Raw genomic sequence first — 21,695 nt, forward strand, 5'->3', positions numbered from 1 at the left:
TGCTGAATTTTACCAGTCAGAATGGCCTTAAAATTTTAGTTTAAAAGATTCCAAAGAAGCTGAATTTTTTCTAGATGGAAAAAAAGCAACTCAGGCAAAGAATTATCTGCAAGGGCAAGGTTTTAATGCCGACAAATTTGTTTCGTTTCATTTTAGTAGGTTTAAATATTCTTATTTGTTTGATGCTATTTTTATTATTTTCTTACAACTCTCAGGACGGTGGCAGCCATAATTTCCAGGGATCACCTCTGTATGAAATTGCTATTAGTTTATACATTGTTTCTTAAAACAGCTTAAAACCCACTGAAAGGAAACAGAGCACCTGAAAGATAGACAGGCTGATTCCAGGCCAGTGGCAGGAAATTAAGAGGAGCCTGGTACATCTTGCTGTGCTGGAGAGCAGAGAAACTATCAAGGGTGAGTAAGTCAGGTCAGATAGACACAGGAACTAACAAGGGCAAGACATTGGTAAAGGAAAGAAACCAAGAACGTGAAAAAGGAGAGATGGAGAAAATATGGCAAAATCTTGATAGTTGTTTAATGTGACATGTGTATAGGGTTCCTTTTAATGTTTTCTCTTGTGTTTGAATTTTTCATTTTAATACAAATGTTTACTTAATTTAAGCTTTCTAAATGTGAGACAACACAAATTCATACATTCTCAATCAATTAGGTGATGCAGATAAAATAGAAAGCATTAATAATTTTATAACTTAGAGATAATTATTTAACTACTGTTAGCAGCTTATATTGCCTTCCTGTCATTGTTTACTGCATGTGCATTTAAAAAAATTATTTCTTCTCCAATTTCTCATAGCTTCCATGGCCTAAAAGTACCACTTTGATTATATTATTGTACTGTTGTATAATCCACTAGGGCTTTCCATAATTACCAAATAGTGGCTGGGCTCCTTCCAGCATTCTTTTCATAATTCTTTCTACTACCTTCTGTCTCCACAGACCTCTCTGCTCCAGCCACGCTGGATATCCTAAGATTCAATCCAGATTGATTTCTGTGGAAATGCCATAATTTATAATCTGAATGAAGGCTCAAGACCTTTAAAATAATATATTTGGAGATTTCAACATTTAGAATTCTTGATACAGCTAGCAACTTGTCCCAGCACAGAGCCTCATTTTTGTGAAAAGGCCAAACTGTTATATAAGGATCTTGCTGAGGTCCGCGGAAAGAAATCAAGAGCATGCATTTCAGCCTGTAGGGGATGACTTGGACACAGAGAAAAAGGTGGGGGAACCTGCCTCCATGGGTCACAAGGCTTCTACCATACTGGTTTCTGCTCCTGCTGATGGGAACAGCAATAGCAGGCTTCTTGGTTAGCTCAGTACAGGGACCAGGAGGCTCCCCGAAGGTTTGGGTACCACACTCTTCCAGAACTGGTAGTTTGGGCCCCTTGAATAACTTGTCCTTTGTTCACTTCGCTGCCTTCACCGCTCTCTACATCTGCCACTGTTGTAATTTTGGTTATAACAAGTGCAACTCAAATGAAAGCAATGCTGAGATTCCACCTCTCCCCAGAAAGAATGGCTGCTATCATGAAATCAACCAATAATAAACGCTGACAGGGCTGTGGGGAAAGAGAAACCCTGCTCCACTGCTGGTGGGAGTGTAGGCTGGTGCAACCACTGTGGAAATCAGTATGGAGATAACTCAAAGAACTAGGACTGGAAGTCCCATTTGACCCAGTTATTCCCCTGCTGGGTATCTTCCCCAAAGAATTAAAGGAATCATACTACAGTGATATATGTGCACCCATGTTCATAGCAGCACAGTTTGTAATAGCTAAAACTTGGAAACAGCCCAAATGCCCATCAACTGGAGACTGGATAAAGACAATGTGGGTTTTTTTTTTAATAAAATGGAGTACTACTCAGCCATAAAAAATGAGAAATTAGAGACATTTATAGCTAAATGGATGCACATTGAGGCAATACTCTTAAGTGAAATAAATAGGACACACATGTGTAAATACCAAATAGTTTCTCTAGTGTGAGAAACTGAAAGTGTAAATAAGGACTAAAAGATATAATAGATAATGTGAAATAGAAAGAAAAGGGGAAGTGGAAGGGGTAGGGGAAAGGAAAGAAGGGAATGGAATTAATATGAGAAAATGAAAAAATGGAAACAAAGTCTTTGTAGATAGGGAGGGATGGAGGGGTTGAAGGGAGGGCAGGGGAATGGGGAAATAATAAGAACCAAGAGAGATGATGTAAAGGTGCAAATTTCCAATGATGAATGTCATTATATTGTATACCTAAAATGTACCAATAAAATTAATTTTTTAAAAAATGCAACTCCATCGTTTCTAAATGTTAGGAATTCTATCCATGAACTGTTTAGATAATTAGATGTTTTTACAACTGGAAAGAATCTTACAATACATTAATATTTTCCTTGATATTTATGTTTAGCAAATTTCTAAAAATGAGCCAACTTGACACTAGTATATTCAAAAAAATTTTTTTCAAAATTTAATTCCTGGTAATTTCCCAAGTCTCACTGCTTATGTACATTGGCTGTTGCTCTATTAGTATTTAATAAAACTTTGTTCAGATGCACTTTAAAACAACTTCCTTTTGGTACAGATTATCTCCCTAGATCAAGATCAACGTGGGTTAGAACCTCTTCTGCAAGTCAACCCAATTTGCTAAGTCCCCAAATCTCTCCAAAAGCCCATATTGATGATATGTCTATTAATAGGACTTGTCCTAGTAATTTAAACTCATCCATCCTTAGCTTCAGGTAGGTGGCATGCTGTTTTGGTGTGATAGTGTTTTTCCATCAATTTTGATTTACCCTTCATCTCCTCTAAAGTTAATACTTTAATTTCTTACCAGTATAGACTACCTCCAAGAACCAGAAAATTCCCTAGCCTGAGCATTTCATGCCCCAAGGTGTCTGCTTTTCAAAGATTAATCTGAGTTGAAACTATTTAACTGTTACCTAGATAAGACTCAGGACTGGTGGAGTAGTTTTATTTATTTGGAATATTATGTGTAAGGCATCAGGCTAGGTGATGTGGGGCATGTGGAAGTGGAGGTCTTGATTCTTTTTTCTTTTTCTCCCACCTCCACCTTCTCCTTACCAACTTCTTCTCCTTCTTATTCTACTTCCTCCTCTTCTGCCCCAAGTGGGAGCCAATAGTTCTGTATCTTTAAATTTTGAGGAATCTTTTCACATCAGCATATGAAGCTCTAGCTCATTCTGCACAATAGTTTATTGAATATATATATTATAATGCAACTCACCAGCATCTGTTCTGGATGTTTTATGCTTTCCACCATGCTGAAGTATGCATGCCAGTGAACAAGTCTTTGAAAACTCCTGCTAGTGGAACTTCATTGAAAATTTTAAAATTCTGATGCTACACATTAACTGTCAAAGAAATATACCAACTTACAGTCTTGTCTCAGCAGCAAAGTATATTATCAAATTATTTGATTCTTGATAATCTAGTAAAAGCACATAATCTTGATAATCTGTATTTTTTTTTTTGGTACTGGGGATTGAACTCAGGTCCTTGTGCTTGCGCAGCAGGCAGCAAAACCACTGAGCTAAATCCCTGGCCCAATCTTGATAATCTGAAAAATGGAATTTTATTGTTTTATAAACATTTTTCATGTTTAAAATCATTTTTTTCTATAATTTCACTTAGATTCTTTCAAATGAATTATTTTAGTTTTTCTTATTGATTTATGAGCTCTTTGCGTAAGAAGGAAATTTATCTTTGTTAACATACATTATAAAGTTTCTAAGATTATAACTTATTTTAAAATTTTGCTTATAATTGTTCTGTGTGTGTATATATATATATATATATTGGAATCAAATTTAACATTCTTTTCTTGAAGTCTATTGTGTGCTGTGTGTCTTGATAAAAAAAACCTCTTACCTTTAATATTGTAAATAATTTTACTGTGTATTATTCTTTTATTTGTGTGGTGCTGGAGATAGAACACAGAGCCTCATACATGCTAGGCAAGCATTCTATTACTGAGATACATCCCCAGCCCACATTTTTTTGTTTTTCTTTGTTTTGTTTTGGTACCGGGGATCGAACTTGGGTCCTTGCGCTTGTGAGGCAGGTGGCGTTACATTTTCAAACTTTTAAGTATTTCATCTGAAATTGATTTTTAAATAAGAAATATGGTAGGATCAATAATTAAGAAAAATTTTAGCTGGCTAAGCAGGTGTTCTTTAATCATTTAATCTAGCATTTCTTCACTGATTAAAAACTATTAAAAATTGTGTGTGTTACATGATAAAGTGTGTAATCTCAAGCATATACCGGATTAATTCCCATATCTGTTTACACCTTTGTAAATACTACCCGGATGTAGATGTAGAGCACTGCCGGGAATCTAGAAGGTCCCTCGTGTCCCTTGCAGTCAATACTCCCTCAAAGGTAATCATTATTCTGACCTCAATCACTATACATTAGTTTTTTCCATTCTTGAAATCTATGTCAATGGAATCACATAGTAAGTATTTTGTGTCTGGCTTGCTTAAAATTATGACTGTGATGTTCATCCATTTTGTTGTGTGCAGAATAGTTTTTTCTTACATTGTCCTATAGTATAGTATTTTATTGTAACATTGTTCCAAGATTTATGTAACTATTCTAATTTTAATGGATATTTGAATTGTTTCCAGTTTCAGGCTATTATGAATAATTCTTGTATAGATCTTTTGGAACACATTAAGTATGCATTCCTGTTGGCTATATACCCAGTATTAGAATTAATGGATCACAGAATATACAGATGCTAACTCTAGTAGAAACTGCTGGTTTACTAAAGTGGTTGAACCAATTTACATTCTTTATTAGTAGTGCATGAGAGTTTTGATAATACGTAGTCCTTTTGATTTTAAATATTCTAATGAAGTTGCAGTAAAGAGTACTGTTTGATAACCTAAATTTTCTAATGTTTTGTTCTGATGTAAAACTATATTAGAATGACCATTATAGTATATGAAAGGAAGCTATATGTGAAGCAAAATTAACTGAGTTCATTATGACTGAGAATCTTGAGAAACTTCCGAGTGCATATATAAACTTGCTCTGGTAGGAATATGATGACAGGTACCTCACAGGATTATTACAGATGGAATTATTTTTAAATTATTTTGAAGATAAAGTTACCTAGTTTAGTTATGTATCTGAAAGAAGTTTGAAGAGAAAGCACTTGAGTGAATGAGCACTTATTGAGATCCTACTAAGAGTTAGGCTGCCTTTTAGGCATTAGGGAGAAGTCAGTGGACAAAACAAAGATTCCTGCCCTCTGTAACTTACAGTCTGTGTAGGGACAGACCAAAAAATAACAGACACAATAAGTAAATTGTAGAGTACATTAAAAAGTGAGAAATGCTTTGGAGAAGGGAAAGAAAGGCAGAGCAGGGTAAGGAAAGTGAGGAGTTGGGAGATACTACATTTCGGACTAAGAAGGTCAGAGTAGAGTCTATTGAGAAAGGGATGCTTGAGCAAAGAATTAGAGGCAAAGGAATGAGCCGTGCAGACATCTGGGGCAGAGCTCTCCAGACAGAGAGTTTAGGCAGAAGTATGATTGGCATGTAGGAAAGATTGTGAGGCAGCCAGTGCGGCTGGGGTGGGGTCAAGTGGGAAGGTGGAGCAGTAAAAAAATTAGGTCTGAGCAGTAATCCAGTGATGTAGAGGGGATGAGAATGGTTCACATTACATAGGGTCTGTTGGTCATTGTAGGAATAAGAGCTTTTACTCTCTGAGTGAAATGGGGAGACAACGGAGAGACTTTGTGTCTTAATTCAGGCTACTATAACAAAATACCATAGACTGGGTGGGTTATAAGATAGAAATGTATTTTCCTCACAGCCTGGGAGTTCCTTCCTTCTCTCACAAATGGCAGCCTTTAAATCTCTTTTAAGGCTGGGTAGTTCCTCATTGTATTTACATATACTGTATTTTTTTTTATCTATTTATCTGTTGATGGACACTTAGGTTGATGTTCACCCCCATATTAGATTCAAATCCTTTGAGTAGAGCTCAGAAGTAGAACTGCTGGATTGTATATTAGTTCTGTTTTTTAGGTTTTGGAGGAACATCCATACTGCTTCCCACAATGATTGTATTAACTTACATTCCCATTGGCAGTGTCAAGGGTTCCCTTTTCGTTCTTGTCAACACTTGATATCTTTTATCTGTTTTGGTAATAGTCATTCTGACAGGTGTGAGGTGGTGTCTCTCCTTGTGGTTTTAATTTGCATTTCCCCGATTATTAGAGATGTTTGTCATTTTTCATACATCTGTTGGCTGTATATTTTCTTTTGAATCTCCATTTTCTAACAAAGGCAAATATAAATATTACTTTGACATTATAGTAAGTATAAGAAAGGCTACAGTACCCTGTCTTTGAATAAGGTATTTGTCTTAAGCTCATGTGTTGTATTTCAATCAATTTTTTTTTTTTTTTGTGTGTGTGGTACTGGAGATTGAACACAGGGGCCCTCTACCTCTAAGCTATATCCCCTGCCCTTTTAATTTTTTAAAACTTTTTTTTGTTTTGGTACCAGGGATTGAACTCAGGTCCTTGCGCTTGTGAGGCAGGCGGTGGAACCACTGAGCTAAATCCCCGGCCCTAATTTTTTAAAACTTTGAGACTGAGTCTTGCTAAGCTACCCAGACTGAAACTTGTGATCCTTCTGCTTCAGCCTCCTAAGTATCGGGGATTCTAGGTGTGTTCCTCCTATCAGCTTTACTGTGAAGTTTGGGAGTGTGTTTGGAAGTGCTATAACTAAGCTGGCCAAGTAAGTGAGAATTTTCTTTCTGAAGAACAGTAGTCTCACATTGTGCTTTATTTCAATATCTGCTAAGCCACTGCTTATTTGCTTCCATTCTGCAGAGAGAAAATAAGACTCAAGGGTCTGAAGTTTAATAGTCAAAGAACCTAAGAGATTGTAGGTGGTGGTAGAGTTCTTTTAAACAAAGTTTGTGAGTTCCTTTATAATTTAAGAGACATATTCTACAAATAAATTCTGTAGATTAAAGGAATGATAAATGCTTCACAAACATCATATGCATTGAGTGTATGTTACTTTCTTAAGAAATTAAACAAGGACCTTGATACTAACATTATATTTTTTGGAAGCTTTCCTCAATAAATGTAATAAAAGAAAGAACCTGTATAAATTTAAACTTAATTAAGAACTTTCCCTCACTTTTTATTTCCTAATCTCTTCTTTTTTGTCTTTCTGGGAAGGGACATTTCAACAAAGCAATTATATTCCACAAAGCTTATTAAATGCAGTTGTAACTTATATTTCCTTAACTGTGATCAGTGAAAGAAATTAAAGCCATAATTTCTGATTTCCACAGTACATTCAACAAATTTTCATCTCTGTTCTTTCTACCCTGGTCCAAGCTACTGTCATCTTACAATGGATTCCTGTTCTGGGTTTCTCTGATGATATAAAAGAAAAAACCACCTCAAACTCAGACTCAGTCTCTTTTTTACATTTTCACAACACAGATCACTTCTGACTCCCAAATTGGAGGGGGGTTTCTCCTTCACCCCAACCAATCAATTAATTCTGCAACGGACACCAGCTGGATGTCTCCTAATTTAATCTAATTCTGACATCGTCTTAGTGTCAGCTCCCACAGGTGGAGGCTCAATCTTACAGATTTCGCCACCCCTTAGATGCCCCAGGTAGTTTTATCTGTGCTTCTGATTGATCAGCTATAAATCTGAGTTCTCTAAACCCACTCCTCCAGTTCAACGAGTTTGCTCCAGTGGGTCACAGAACTCAGAAAAACACTTTTGTATGTTTACTGGTTTATTATACAGGATCTTACAAAGTACACTGATGAAGGGATACCTAGGATGAGGTTAAGAGGAAGGGGCACAGTGCGCCAAGCCCTCTCTGAGTGTGCTACCCCCCGGGGACCTGCACATGTTCAGCTGCCCAAAAAGTCTTTGGGGTTATATGGATACTTCACTGCCTGGGCATAACTGAAGCTTGGACCCCCATGTAAAAAGTTGACCGGACACAGCATGGCCTAATGGTAAGAGATGGAGTGGGAATCCCAGCAAGGCCCATCTGTGCAGTGTTCCTCCCAGGGATGAGAAAGGAACCCTTCTGAAATTGGGGTCTTACTGTCACTGGACAGGGTCTGAGGAGGTTCCTGTAGCTGACATAAGCAACCTAACCCACCCTTCTTATAGAATAAGTTTGCAGGTTCGCTGACTCCAGTTGCAGAAAAAAAATTTTCAGGATGCATCAGAGGTACAGGGAGAGTTCTACCGGGCAGAAATTAAAAAGTACACACTCAGAGAAATGGAGTGCAGGCTCTTGAGAGAGAGGTGCTTATTTCCTGGAACAGGGAACATTTATGTTTCTCTTGAGGGACTAGAAGTCCCGAGGAATGGTTGCCAGGCCTCTAGAAGGGCAGTAGCCCATTCAACGGGTATGGACCCAGTTTTTTGTATGTTTGTTTTTTTGAATAGATAACTTAAAGATTCTTTAGATTCTCTCAACCTTTTCATTTTAGGATCAAATTCCTGGTCTATACTTTCTCAGTATTCCTGAGTAATTTTGGATATGATGGGTCTGAAAGGTAAGCATCCTAAATGAACACAGGGAAGGCTGATATGGATGGCCTTGGGTAACTTCGGCTGAGTCCTGGAAGTTGCAGTCTTCTTAAAAGTACAATTTTAGTTATTCCTCTGACTCCTTTCTACCTATCTTTTATTTCTTCCATCTCATTACTAGAGAATTTTTGGCCAGCTCTACAACATAAAGGAAAAGGAAGATTAGTTTCAGTGACCCATCTTGGTGAAGAGAAACTAGTTTCTCTTGACTTGCTTTGGGGAGGGTCTTATAAGCAGAAACTATGGATAATAACCAAAATATGTACATTGTGATGTAACCAGATCCCTCTAGCTCATGGGTTTTTGTTTGGGGATGATGAAGATTGAAGCTGACAAAACAGCAAGCAGCAAGCAGTGGGGAATGGCTGAATGCGTGTTTATTAGAAAGAATAAAAGAAAAGGGCTCCCTGCTTGTCAGAGAGGGGTTTCCATAAAGTGGAAAAACCATAGATGTTTAGGTCCATTGGCCTTTTATACAACTTTTGGGACTGAAGCATGTGACAGAAAGTAGGGATGCTCCTAGTTGTAGGTAGGGCCTAGAGGTCTAGAAAGCAAGCTATTCCATTTGTATCTTACTTTTAAAAAGATCTCTCATTTGGTTAAGGACCTGTTTTTTGTCTCTTGTATTTTATTAGGCCCTGATAGTCAGTTTTAAGTTAATTATTCATGCCCTCTGGTATGTTAACTCACTTAGGCCCCGACTTTAAGTTTATTTTAGGTTAACTATTCTAGACCTGTGCCCTATTTGTTTAAGTTCTATCTGCTGGCTTTAGTGATATCACAGTTTCTACCTAGCTTCCTGCTTCTCCTCACCTCCGTCCTCCTTACTTAGCACAGTAGTCTGAATCTTAACAATCAGCTCTAAAACAGCCAGATTGTGTCACTGGGCTTATTTCAGTTCAGAAATAAAACTCAGATTCCTCACTTTGGCTTAAAAGGCTTTCTGTGATCTGACTCTGGCTTTCCTCTCTAACTTCATTTCCTAACACTCTCCTCCATAACCACACTTGGCTACAGGTGCACTCTCTCTCCCTCCATCAGACACAGGCAAGTCTTGATGTGGGCCTGAAATGTCTGTGTCCTGTGGCTTGCTCTTCCTGGCTATTTGGGTCTCAGCTCAACTGTCATCTTCTCAGTGGAGTCTTCTCTAAGCCCTGAATCTAGTGGAATCTTCTCCCAAACACCCCATCACTTCATTCAGTTTCATCTCCTATTTAATTTATAGTTCTTATTACCTGAAACTATCTGGATCATTTACTCATGTCAGGTTTACTGTCATCTTCCCCATAAAAAGAAGAACCTTGTAAGTCTGTTCATGGCTATAAACCAGCACCTAAGACCATGCTTGCTCATGACACATACTCTCCATGTTTGTTGAATGGATGGATGACAGGATGTATGCTAGCTATACTAAAGACTAAGTACCCAGCCCAATGGGAAATCCACAGATGAGAAAGGGATCTGTCCTCAGAGACATGGAGGTCTACTGGGAAAGATAACCACAAACACAGGAAGAACATGTTACTGATTCTGAAGAAGGAAGAAATGCATACATCTACCTGTAGAAATCAAGGCCAGCCTTGGGTAGGAGGTGGTAGCTAAGCTGAAAAATGAAAGATGTGCCAGATGGGCCCTTTGGTATTTTCTCTTTCATTCAATGCTCTCTTTGTTCTTCTTTGTGAGACAAACTTGACATCTGACTGTTAACTAGGTTCTCTTTTTAAAACATGTTGGCACTGCAGTTGATTTTTAACATTCCTGTTCTGTGAATTTGGGCTGGATTCATTTGGTCATTTGCAGGTAAATGTACCTATGGGCAAAAAAAAATATGCATGTTTATGTATACAACATAGTAATACTTACTGATTTTAGACAATAAGTTTGATATCAAATTTCCTATGGTATTGCTTTCATCATTGAGCATATTTTTAGCCTTGTAATATAAATTCACCCAGAGGCCTAGGTAAATAAAAATGCTATATATAAAAAAAATGCTATATTTTAAAAAAATGCTATAAAGATGTAAAGATATAATAGAATGCTAATACTAAATTTGGCTAGGCTAGTAATGTTGGACTACATTACATGTATCACTTATTGAATGCTTTCTAAGATAGTAAAGATTATGTGGATCAGAACATTAATGATTCAAGATGATTTCATTATAGCAATCTGTGGGAGAAAACAAGATAAATTCTCCTGGATTCTCTATAGAAGGCAAATATTTCTACTACCCATTTCCTCCTCCTCACCCCTACCTCAGTATTCAGGGATGACTTCATCAATGCTTTGACTGGTACTAAAGATTCAGGTTTGCATGAAAGAAACTAGTGAAATCTAACACTTCCTGGTGTACTTCTCTTGCTTTGGCATACTTTAGGGGCTCAGTGAATTACTGTACCAGCATCGGAGTCACTTTGGATAAAAGAGCAACTAACCATGTGTCATGTGAGAAAAAGTGGAAATTTATGCTTTGCAGTTTGAAGTTTTATTTACTTAACTGTCATTAGGAACACAACATCACAAAAAGTTCAAACTTTCCACCTTGTTAGAAAAACAAAAAATTAGAATCAAATGAGTGCAGTATATTTGTGGCAGATACTGTGGATTTCTTACTCAAATGTCAAGCTTCGCTCCTCATGTATACCAAGAGACTCCCCCTATCTAATTTTGTTCAGTGATTGTGCAATTATGGTTCATGAGAGATTGAGGCCCTTTTGAACACCAGGGGTGAGGCTAGATAGGCAATTGTGTTATTTCATTACCTATGGTAAAGATTGGTTTAGTAAAAGATATTTGAGTAATTTCGACCAATGCCTAGAGGGGAAGGTGTCTATGAAGAGAAGAAAGGAGATATCTTCTTGCCTCCTTTTAGTCTTTGGACATTATTAAGTGATGAAGTAATATTAACTCATGTGATTTTTCATATTAAAGCCTATCTATCTCTAAAGCTCAAATAAATCTTGGGAATCATCAAATTGAACTGTCTTCAGTTATTTTTGTTAAACTAGGTTCCATATTTTTGACTTATTGATATTTCACAATGGAAATCACAACTATTAAGCCAACCATGAGTTTTGGGAAGCAGTGATAAATATAGATACAATCTGATTAATTGTCACTATAAAAGACAAAGTTTGTAATATGACCCTTTTAATTTAACTAGGTAGTAATTTCTAGAACACTGTTCTGCTAGAAGCAATTCACTGGCTTGGCAGATTATTTCTAGATTATTTCTAGAATTCACTGGGGTTGGCAGATTATTTCTAATATATTTAAAAAACTGAAGCTAAGCTTACTAAAATGGTTGACTTTAATACTTACAGAGTTGCAAAAGTGATGAACAATGTGCTTATATTATGTCACAAATATTACAATTTTGAACAAACTAATTTGTTGAATGTTTGCTATATGCTACACTTGACTCAAATAGCCTCATACAGTTTTCACAATAGCTCAGGTAAGGACTGTTATAATACTCATTTTGTGGATGAGGAAACAGTTTAGATGAGATGAAATAGCTAGCAGAGGATCACAGAGCCAGCAAGTAGGAAAGCCAGGGTGTGCAGCCTGACACTAAAGTTCAGATTCATAATCAACGCAGTTTTCTGCCCAAGAGACAATTTGTGATTGAGGCATGTGACAGACACTGTTGGGTGCCTATTTAATAAGAACTCTTCCTTTCTTCTCTCTAACTGAACCCCTATTTTGTTTGGGTGACCCATGATCAAATTAATGAACTGTGGAATCTCATTTCCTTTTGTTAGTGGTCTGAGGTGAACATGTGCCTGATTTTTTTTTTTTTTTTTGTCTGAGGTGATTCTGCTGGGAAGAAGTCTAGGAAAGATTTTTCTCTTTTATAAAAATGGGAGGAGCATTTTCTTAACCTGGCTTCCTGCTTCATACAGCGACTGCTGGGGATGTGATATCTGGTGCTATGGCAGCCACACTGTAATTAAGAGGTGACAAGCTTGCAGACAAAAGCCAATATGCATATGGTGGCAGAAACTAAACAGGAAAAGAGGTTAGTCTTTGATGATATCTAGCTACTCAATTATAGTAGCCCTGAAAGTACCCACACTTAAACTTTATGTTAAAGATGTAATAAATGACCTTTTGCTTTATACTACTGTTTGTCAGATACTTTGTTCTTTGAAGCCAGAGTGATTCTAACAGATACAATGTAGGCAGGGAAAGAATTATAGCAAAAATAGGTTATGTAAAGATTATCAGGATTGCATCCCGGAATCCAATAGTACAGATAGCTGTTCAGGACGAATAAAAAAGCATTATCTCACATTTGGGCAAATCTGAGCAACCCACATCCTTTCCTCCTTTCCCTTTCAGATACACTGTCCCTGTCTTCCACGAGCCTATCATAAATTGCATCAAAAGCCTTCATTGCCCTAACTTCCAGACAAATCTGGCCGTGGGGGTCACATCTGCAGGATGGAGGAGGGCGGTGAGATATAAATCTCCCAGCCTTTTTTCTGGATGATTACTTAAGCCGACTGCATGTGTTGACTAAGGTCACAGGCGCCTGTCAGACTCCTACTGTCTGTAGGAGTCTGGCTTCTATAGATGGAGGAGCTAGTAGCCTTGGGGTTCCACACATCCCTTGTGGTTTCCCAAGCCCTGCCTGCATCTTTCTGCCGTGCCATTTGTTTCCTGCCAGGACTCTGACCAATACAATGGTGTGAACCAAAATCAGGGCAGCTCTGGAAGCTGGGTCCTGTCTTAGATGTGGTGAGATTGTGTGGAGTTACTCATAAATAATGCCTTGCTGCTGCCATCAAAAGGAGACAGGAGACAACATAAATGTCACCTCACAGAGTGAAACAAAGTATAGCTAGAGAAAACATTTTCCGCTTGAAACAAAGAAATCAGAAAAGGCTACCTGGAAGAGAGGGTGTCTGGGGTGAGAATGGGTAGGATTTTTAAGAGAAATGGGACGAAGGACATTCTAAAGACAGGGCAGAACGGGTGTGGGCCATAGAGAAAAGCTTAACGAGGAGTTGCTGAAAAATTAGTGCTGGAAGAGGTCTAGTGTCTCCCTTACTTGATGTTACTTCTCCTTCCATCTCCTTTACAGATGAGCAAACTTGAAGCAGAGATTTGGCCAAGGTCAAACAGCAAGTAAGTAGCGTGCCAGGACTCCAACTCAGCTGGGCTAGTTCCTAATCCACCTTCTACTACCCCGCCCCCCACTGATCTGCTTACTGGACAGTCTTGCCCACTAGACTGTAACTTTTCTGAGAGCTGGGCCTGTGTTTTCTTCGTCTTTGAATCCCAGTAGCTAGCACAATTTCTGACACAAAGTCGTTGTCTTTCATCGTCATCATCACCTATTAAATGTTAAGCATCCACCCCTCTGCCAGGCACTCTGCAGATCTTTTATATATTCATGTACTCTTTACAACTGCTTGGACGGATAGGTACAATCATCTTCACTTTTCAGCTGAGGACTTTTGGTTTCACAAAGGCTAATTTGCCTGAGGTCACACAGCAGTTAAGCGCAGGACTCTAATGTGACCATCCATCAACCCATCCATCAACAAGGGCTCGAGGCCCTGCCTCAATGGGCGTTCAAAAGCATGTTGAGAGAATGGACAAACAACCACTAACACAATATAAGCGATCGGCTGTCGCGGGCCACTCCAGAGAAGCCCCGCCGCCGCTCCGGACTCTGCACGTAGTCTTCCAATCAAAGCACACCCGCTCCTCTGGGTGCCCGCAGGCTCCGAGGCTCCGCGGCTCCGCCCCCGTCTCCGCCTGGCTTGACAGCCACGCCCCCACCTCCAGGAGTTTGGTCACTTGGTATCCGAGTTTCCTGGGCTCCAGCGGCAGGACGGATGGCCTCTCGCGGCCTGCGACCCGCAGACTGTCCCACTCTGCGGCCCCTCCCCTCCGCCCTCCCTCACTCTCCAAACTTCTTTTTTCCACCCTCTCTAAACTTCAGTCATTCTAGGGCCCGCCTTCTCCACTCCCACCAACCAATTATTGGTACTAATTCTCGCCGACGGCCCGCCCTCTGCCCGCCCGGGGCCAATCCCTGGCGAGAGAGTTGAGAGCTGGGCTCGTCCCAAGCGCCTGCCCGGTGACGGCAGCGCGCCGGGCGCCGCGCGGCGGGAGGGGGCGGGGCTCTGGGTGAGGGCTGGGTGAGGGCTGGGCGAGGGCGGGGGGAGGGGAAGAGGGAGGAGGAGGAGGTTGCGGCGGGTTTGAAAGCGGCAGTTTCCTGGCAGCTCGGGCAGGCGTTGGTCTCGGCGCTCCGGCTCCGCAGCGGCCGCGATCGATCCGGCGACCGGTCTCGGGCGCTTGTGCGCGCCCCCGACGGATTTTTCCCGTTCCGGCTCTTCCCGCGTCACCTCCCCGCCCCCTGCCTCAGCCTTTCCCGCCGCTCGGGCGCGGAGCCCGGGGTCCAGCGCTCGGCGGTGACCCCGCCCGAAAGCCCCGCTGGACCCGCCCGGGGCCGTTCCTGCTCCCTTTCTTCCCTGCGGCGGCCCTCGCGGAGCCCCGTCAGCCCGGGAGCGCGGCGGGCGCGGCGTCCGAGGGGCGTCTCGGGCTTCGGGTGGCCGGGCCCCCGGCGGGTCGGGGTCGGGTCGCCGTGAGCCGCCCGGGGCCCCAGGCTGAGAGGGGGCCGCGCCCGCCCGCGCGGGGTCTGCCCCATGGTGCAGCGGGGGTCGGGATGTCGAAGACCCTGAAGAAGAAGAAGCACTGGCTCAGCAAGGTGCAAGAGTGCGCGGTGTCCTGGGCCGGGCCCCCAGGCGACTTGGGCGCCGAGGTCCGGGGCGGCGCAGAGCACGGCGAGTTCCCCTACCTGGGGCGGCTCCGCGAGGAGCCCGGCGGGGGCACCTGCTGCATCGTCTCGGGCAAGGCGCCCAGCCCTGGGGATGTGCTGTTGGAGGTGAACGGGACGCCTGTCAGCGGGCTCACCAACCGGGACACCTTGGCTGTCATCCGCCACTTCCGCGAGCCCATCCGTCTCAAGACCGTGAAGCCAGGTACGGGCCCTGCCTTTCGGTCTCGAGGTTGCGAGGTCCGGGGTGGGCGTCCTGGAGCGGCCGCGCCTCCCCGCGGCTTGTGGTCGGGGTAACCGTAGACCTCTGGGGCGTGCTGGATTCCCGGGGAGGCGGGGGGGGGGGACACCGGTGATTCCCATTTTGACGATGGGAAAACTGAGCCCTGGCTCGTCCGGCTGCGCTGCGAGTTGGCACCGAATTGCAACCAGAAGCTGGTTTTCCTGTTTGTAGCTCGGCCTCCCACCGCAGACAAGAGTTTTTACTCGAGGAGGCCAGCCCTTTCCTGCTCTCCTTTGTGGAGAAGGTTCTCAGAATCCCAGCGTTCTCTTTGGAACGGTCTGATGCATCTTAGGCACCGGGAGAAAGGTCTTTACTGTCGAGGCACTCGGGTGTACCCGGAGGCTTAGCTGCTTCAGTGTTTCTTGCACAGCAGCAGATGCCTCGGAGCTGACACCCTAACTCGGTCAGTCCGGGTGGTTCAGGTGCCTGGGTACCGGTGAGAGTACAGTGTATGGTGTGTGACGCGGTGCGCTCTGAAGGAAGACCTAGGTGCCTAGCTGAATAAATGTTTTTTTGTAAAAGCTTTCAATTTTACAGAATTTTGTTGAAGTAGTAGATAAAAAAGAGCCTCTGTTGCTGCCCTAGTGTCTTTTATGCTAGTAAAATCTGCTGGAAAGCACCTTACGTTTATGGCATTCTTGCTAGTTTCAAAGCATTGATCAGACTGCACACAGTGAGATCAGATAGTATATAGTAAGTAGTCATATGTTGAGAACATTCTTGGTCGTTTCGGCATTGATGGACTGTGGTTCAGTATCCGGAGATGTATGTACGTAAGTGAATTATATTCACAGTATTAGAAATCAAACTGTTTTTGCTGAATATGCTCCACTAAATATACAGTGCAGTGAAATATAATGGGCTGCCTAATTGTGACCTGATCCATCCCTTTACCTCAAAATATCAGAAAATTCTATAGGAAAATTAATATGCTTTCTCACTTTTTTTTTTCTTAGCAGCTCACTTTGGAAATGTCTCTTGAATAGTCCTTGAACTTAATTGGAACCGATCGTTTGTGATACAATATACATATGTGTTTGTGTTGTGGATATACACAGTCCTACAGCCTTATCGTTTTCTTCGTATAGCCTATTATATTAATTCTACGTTTATGTGTGTGAAGATGTGAGGTTTTATTTCTATGATTAATTTTTAGAACTCGGGCTGACTTTAAACAGCTTTTTTGTTATAATTTTGAGAATTGCAAAATTCCTTCTTAGCTCTAACTTTTAAAGCCATATGTGAAGGGAAGAGGAGAGACTTTGGGGGCTGTAATTCAGCCTCGTGGCCACTGTATATAATAAACAAAATACTGTGTAGATGATATTTGCTAGTCTAAGTGCCATTTAGTTCAAATTCCCTTGAGTCAGTGAATGATGAGAACATCTGCATCATTGCTTTGTGTTTTGATTAGTTGGGACATGGATGAGAGTACAGCTTTTACTTAAAAAAAATACTCTTAAAGCTGATAGGTTGATGAGGAAGCTGATGTATTCCAAATTATTATGATTCTGTTGGAAGACCAGAGAGATAACTCTTTGATAATTAGTCTGGTTTGCATGTTACACATTTTTTCAATCTTTATATCAAATTTAAGAAAATGTTTCAGTGTTTAGAGTGTGTGCAAAATCATTAATGGAATTGAATAAACTTGTCCTACACTATGGTTGGCATTTTTATAATAATAAAATTTTGTCCTCTTGGTAACCAAAGACACTTTCCTATTTTAAATATTCAGCCAAATAATGGAAATAACACATTAATCACTCCAGCACGTTTTGTGATCATAAATAACAGTCAAAATGCTATGATTTATTTTTTGGAGCTATTCTCTGCATCAGTAATTTCTAATTGATACCATTATATCTGTGCCATCTGAGATTAATACTCTCATTTCTAAGCAATTTGTAATTTAAAATTTTTAATTTCTCTTATTATATTAAAGAGCAACATTTGTTATAAAATAGCAAGATTTTTGCAGGTTAAAAAAAAACTTTAAATATTAGAAATTAAGAACTTGTAGAACTTTGGGTTTATTAAAAACAGCATAAATATTATCTCCAGAGGAGTTAAAGAATCTGTGCAGTTGTGATTCATTTAGAAAAGTATGAAAATACACAGTAAAGAGATTTAAAAAAAACTTGCCTTACCCTTTTCTCTTTATCTGAACTTTGTGAGAGAAATGAATTTTTCAATTTAATAAAGTATTGTAAAGTGTCCTTAGCATTCTGTCTTGATTAGTAACTCTTTGTTAAGTTATATCGTGTCATTTAGAAAGTACCACAGTGAGATGTAATTTTAATGGGGAGTGCTCTCACGTTGTCTTCTGATAAAGTCCATGGTGGAAGGATGAGCTGGAGTGTAGGATATGGCTGCAGCAGCACTAATTCCTCTTAGCTTTCTCCATTTGATATAGTAGATGCTAAGGGGAGTCCAGCCAACGCCAGTGTCATCAACCAGATGACTTAATGAAAGTTCTTTCTAGCAGTCACTGTTTTTAGCTTTGCTTCAGAATTTTGTCCCCTTTCTTCTGTTATTTTTAATGGGTAGTGGAAAAAAAGCTCTTTAAAATTTGGTTCCTAATCTGAAGAAGCTTTTCCTGAGAGAATTACTGAATTTCTTGTTTTATGAATGCAGAACTTAGCAGTCAGTACTTTTCCTGCTTCTAGAGTTAACTTTAGTTCCACCTATTGCTTTACCTAACTAGTCACCTGTTTCATAATTATGACCCTGTGCATTTATATTTCCCCAGAGAGAAAGATTGTCACTTGAATTTGGACTTCGTATTTTCCCAGTAGTAAAGGACGTTGAACTTTGGACTCCTGGTGAAATTATTTCATAATATAGCCCTGTGGCCAGCATTAGTTTCTTTGATTTTTACTTCAGAACATATTCTTAAACAGTTTCTATTCTGATTGAGACAAGTATTTGATTTTGTTCTGAAATTCCTTAAACTACGAATGGGCGGTTTATATAGTATATTGCTTCTCAATATATCATTAAATACATTTTGGCAGTTGTAAATTATGTGGATTGTATTCCAGAGATTAAAGTATGGATATATTAATGTAGTCAGTACATGATGTCATTGTCTACTGCCTTGCTTTGTGCACATTATATTCAACTACTCTTAAGTCTAGTACTATGTTTAGAGATCAAAATCACAGGGAAAAGTGGTACAGTTTGTTTAAATAAAAAGTAATTTGAAACAGAACTTGTATAGTGTTAATTAAATGTAGGTAAAATATTCACCATTGATTCTGGGGCATTCTGTTTCTAAGAGATTTTTGTTACAAAGACCTCATTCCTAGAAATACATTCCCCTTTGGTGAAGAAACATTATCGAATACTTTTAAATAAGGAATTTTTATAATATGTAAATAATAAAAACTGCCTTTCTTCTCTTAATTCTTGAATCTTTTTGTTAGCTTTGTTTGTTTAATGAGTCATTTAGGATCTCAGTGAGTTTTGTTTAGGTGTTTGTAGTATCTGAAGAAAAGAGAAATGAGTTCATAGGTTTGCAATACAATAAAATACTTGGTACTTTTTGTTGAACAACAGAAACTAGAGATTGGATTTGGAAAATAGCATCAAATTTCCATAAACTTTAAATTTGAAACTTTTCTGCTTTTCAAAATTTGAGTGGTAATTTTTTGTGCTAAAGATCTTGCTTACTCATGGGTCTCAGGTTCAGGATGCTATTCGCTGGCACCTTCAATTCATTATAAGTAATGAGCTTCAAACAACTCTGATTTGCTTAGATTTGATGACTTACTACATCATTAACATTTCTACACTTAAAAATTTTTTCTAGGCATCATTTTGTAGGAGTGTTATATCCAAAAACTCAGGTATGTTCAATTTTGTTCACTTTTCTAGTATATCATTCTGATTGCTTTATTGATCCTCTACTTAACACAGACTTCTTATAATTTAGTTTATAAATTTTATTTTCTTCAGTTGAGGTAGAATTCAGTGATTCTTAAAAATCTGGTCTGTAATTTATGTAAACTGATGGTAAAACAAACTTTTTAAGTTTATGAAGTCAGTGCCTAGTCTTCTTAGGCGAATAATGTTGTATCATCCTTACTTTGTAACCATCAAGTGATTTGTAAATTTTGTGGGTACTTAGTGTTTTACAAGTGTGTTATAGGAGAATTTCATTTTTGAAACACTTGAATATTAAATGTCATTTTCAAATGGTACCCACGTCAAAGTCAGTTTTGGGTTATGACTTAAAAAAAGAATAAATGTTTTGGTGTTGGAGACTAGAACTGTGGTACCTTTAATTATTTTTTTTATTCTCTTCTACTAATTTGAGAAATAAGTTTCTTGAGATACTACATTTTGATAGAATGAATGCTCAGAATTTAAAACAGCTGCCAAGGGTGGTAAGATTTTCAGTAGCTTGAAGACTGGTGTTATGGAGAGACTTGTTCATGGGGAAGAGAGGCAACCACTCCTCTCCTTGAAGAACAAATATTACTCTGAGTGTTTTCCAAGAAAAGGTGCTTATTTTATTTTATAAAGAGAAAATGAGAAGTTCTGGCACACATTCATTCCCTCAACCAACATATAGTGGTGCACCTAGTGAGCCAGCACAGTGCTAGCTCTGGGGATATAAAAATGAGTCAGAAATAGTCTCTTGTCTTCAAGAGGCGTACAGCCTAGTGGGAGCTTAATGACTCATAGCTCAAGAATACCTGTAGGAAGGTTTTTACTTTTCTCTCAGTGTTCAAGACTTTAGGTTACGTTTTTGTGTGAATTTTGGTGACAACTACATGTAGACCAGTTAATTGGCTGCATCGTATGCTGTTCGTAATTGGTGTGGTATTAGAGTTTAGCAAGGATTTGGGATCTCAAGCTATTACAAAAAGGGAAATCAGATATAAACAAAATTATCTTTTAAAAAATCTCATAAAATAATACTTTGTACCATTTTAAGGGTGAATCCTCCATGCTACCTATGTTGAAATCAATTACTGTTTGTTTTTTGTTGTTTAATACCCGATAATGTAGTTTGTTTGCATTAAAAAGATATATTGTATCAAAAATATGTATCCTTTAGTTCTAAGACATTATCTTTATCTGGGTGTGCATAGTGAATCTGTAGAAGTTAAATGTGTACATGAGATAAAGGTTTCATTTTAATTCTTGGTAGTGACCTTGCCTCCTTCCTTTGTTTTCTGGTTTGACTAGAGATGGAATTGGGAAGAATTTTGAACTTATCCCAGCTTTGGAAGGTGGAACAGGTTTTGGTTGAGTGGTAAGAAATAATGAGAAAGAATCAGGGGGAGAAAAACACAGGGCAAGAATATTAATACAGAGAGATTTACACAGTGTGCTTCCTCTCAAAAGTTTGTGTTGTGTATTAAAAATTTTTATTTTGTACAAAATTCACGTTTAGAATAATTGGAAAATAGAGAGGAAATTGTATTGTTTAAATGTATAGATAGTTTTATTATGAATTGGTACCTATAAGTTTTTGTTTTTAAATTGAAACTTGAAATGTATTTTCTTCTAGTACTAATGCTGGTAAGGTGAACAATGTTTTTTCTATCTTCTAGCATCAGCCAGCTTATAATGTAGAGCTATGAGTATTTTTATTTAACCCCTAATGTAGCGGAACTACTACTATTAGTGTCATTTTTTATGGTTAATAGGCTGATTTGAGTTGCATTGGAAGCCTAGTCAATTTTATGGGAAGGGAAATTTGCTAGCATGGCAGAAAGGGAACCATGGCTTCTCTTTTGTTGTAGTTACAGCTGATTGGCTTCCAGTGACAAGGGTGGCATCTATACACCTGTTTCCCTCCCACTCCAGTAGGTTTATCCCAGTGGAGCCATACTGCATACCAAAGGCAGTAAAAAGGGAGACCACTACATAGAACCTATTAACAAAATTTGAAACAAAATTTCTTTATAATTTTGTTCCATTCCATAATACAAAAAAAACTAAAACAAAACCAAAAAC

General features: G+C 39.3%; 1 protein-coding gene across 3 annotated transcripts in view; it reads left to right on the top strand.

The window, feature by feature from the left end:
- The first annotated feature begins 14,830 nt into the window (after window positions 1-14,830).
- Magi3 (membrane associated guanylate kinase, WW and PDZ domain containing 3) overlaps window positions 14,831-21,695 on the top strand; it is a 259,223-nt gene continuing 252,358 nt past the window's right edge. For 2 of the 3 annotated variants that reach the window (XM_004853757.4, XM_013075458.3), the window contains exon 1: window positions 14,831-15,644. In XM_004853757.4, the coding sequence (XP_004853814.2) occupies window positions 15,329-15,644 (316 nt within the window). In that variant the 5' untranslated portion in view covers window positions 14,831-15,328. The remainder of the gene's footprint in view (window positions 15,645-21,695) is intronic. The other variant, XM_087212703.1, reaches the window with a different exon arrangement.

The sequence above is a fragment of the Heterocephalus glaber genome, unplaced genomic scaffold, assembly GCF_053883595.1.
Source record: "Heterocephalus glaber isolate CG9 unplaced genomic scaffold, H.glaber_assembly_v1.0 deba00001442, whole genome shotgun sequence".
Classification (NCBI taxonomy): Eukaryota; Metazoa; Chordata; class Mammalia; order Rodentia; family Bathyergidae; genus Heterocephalus; species Heterocephalus glaber.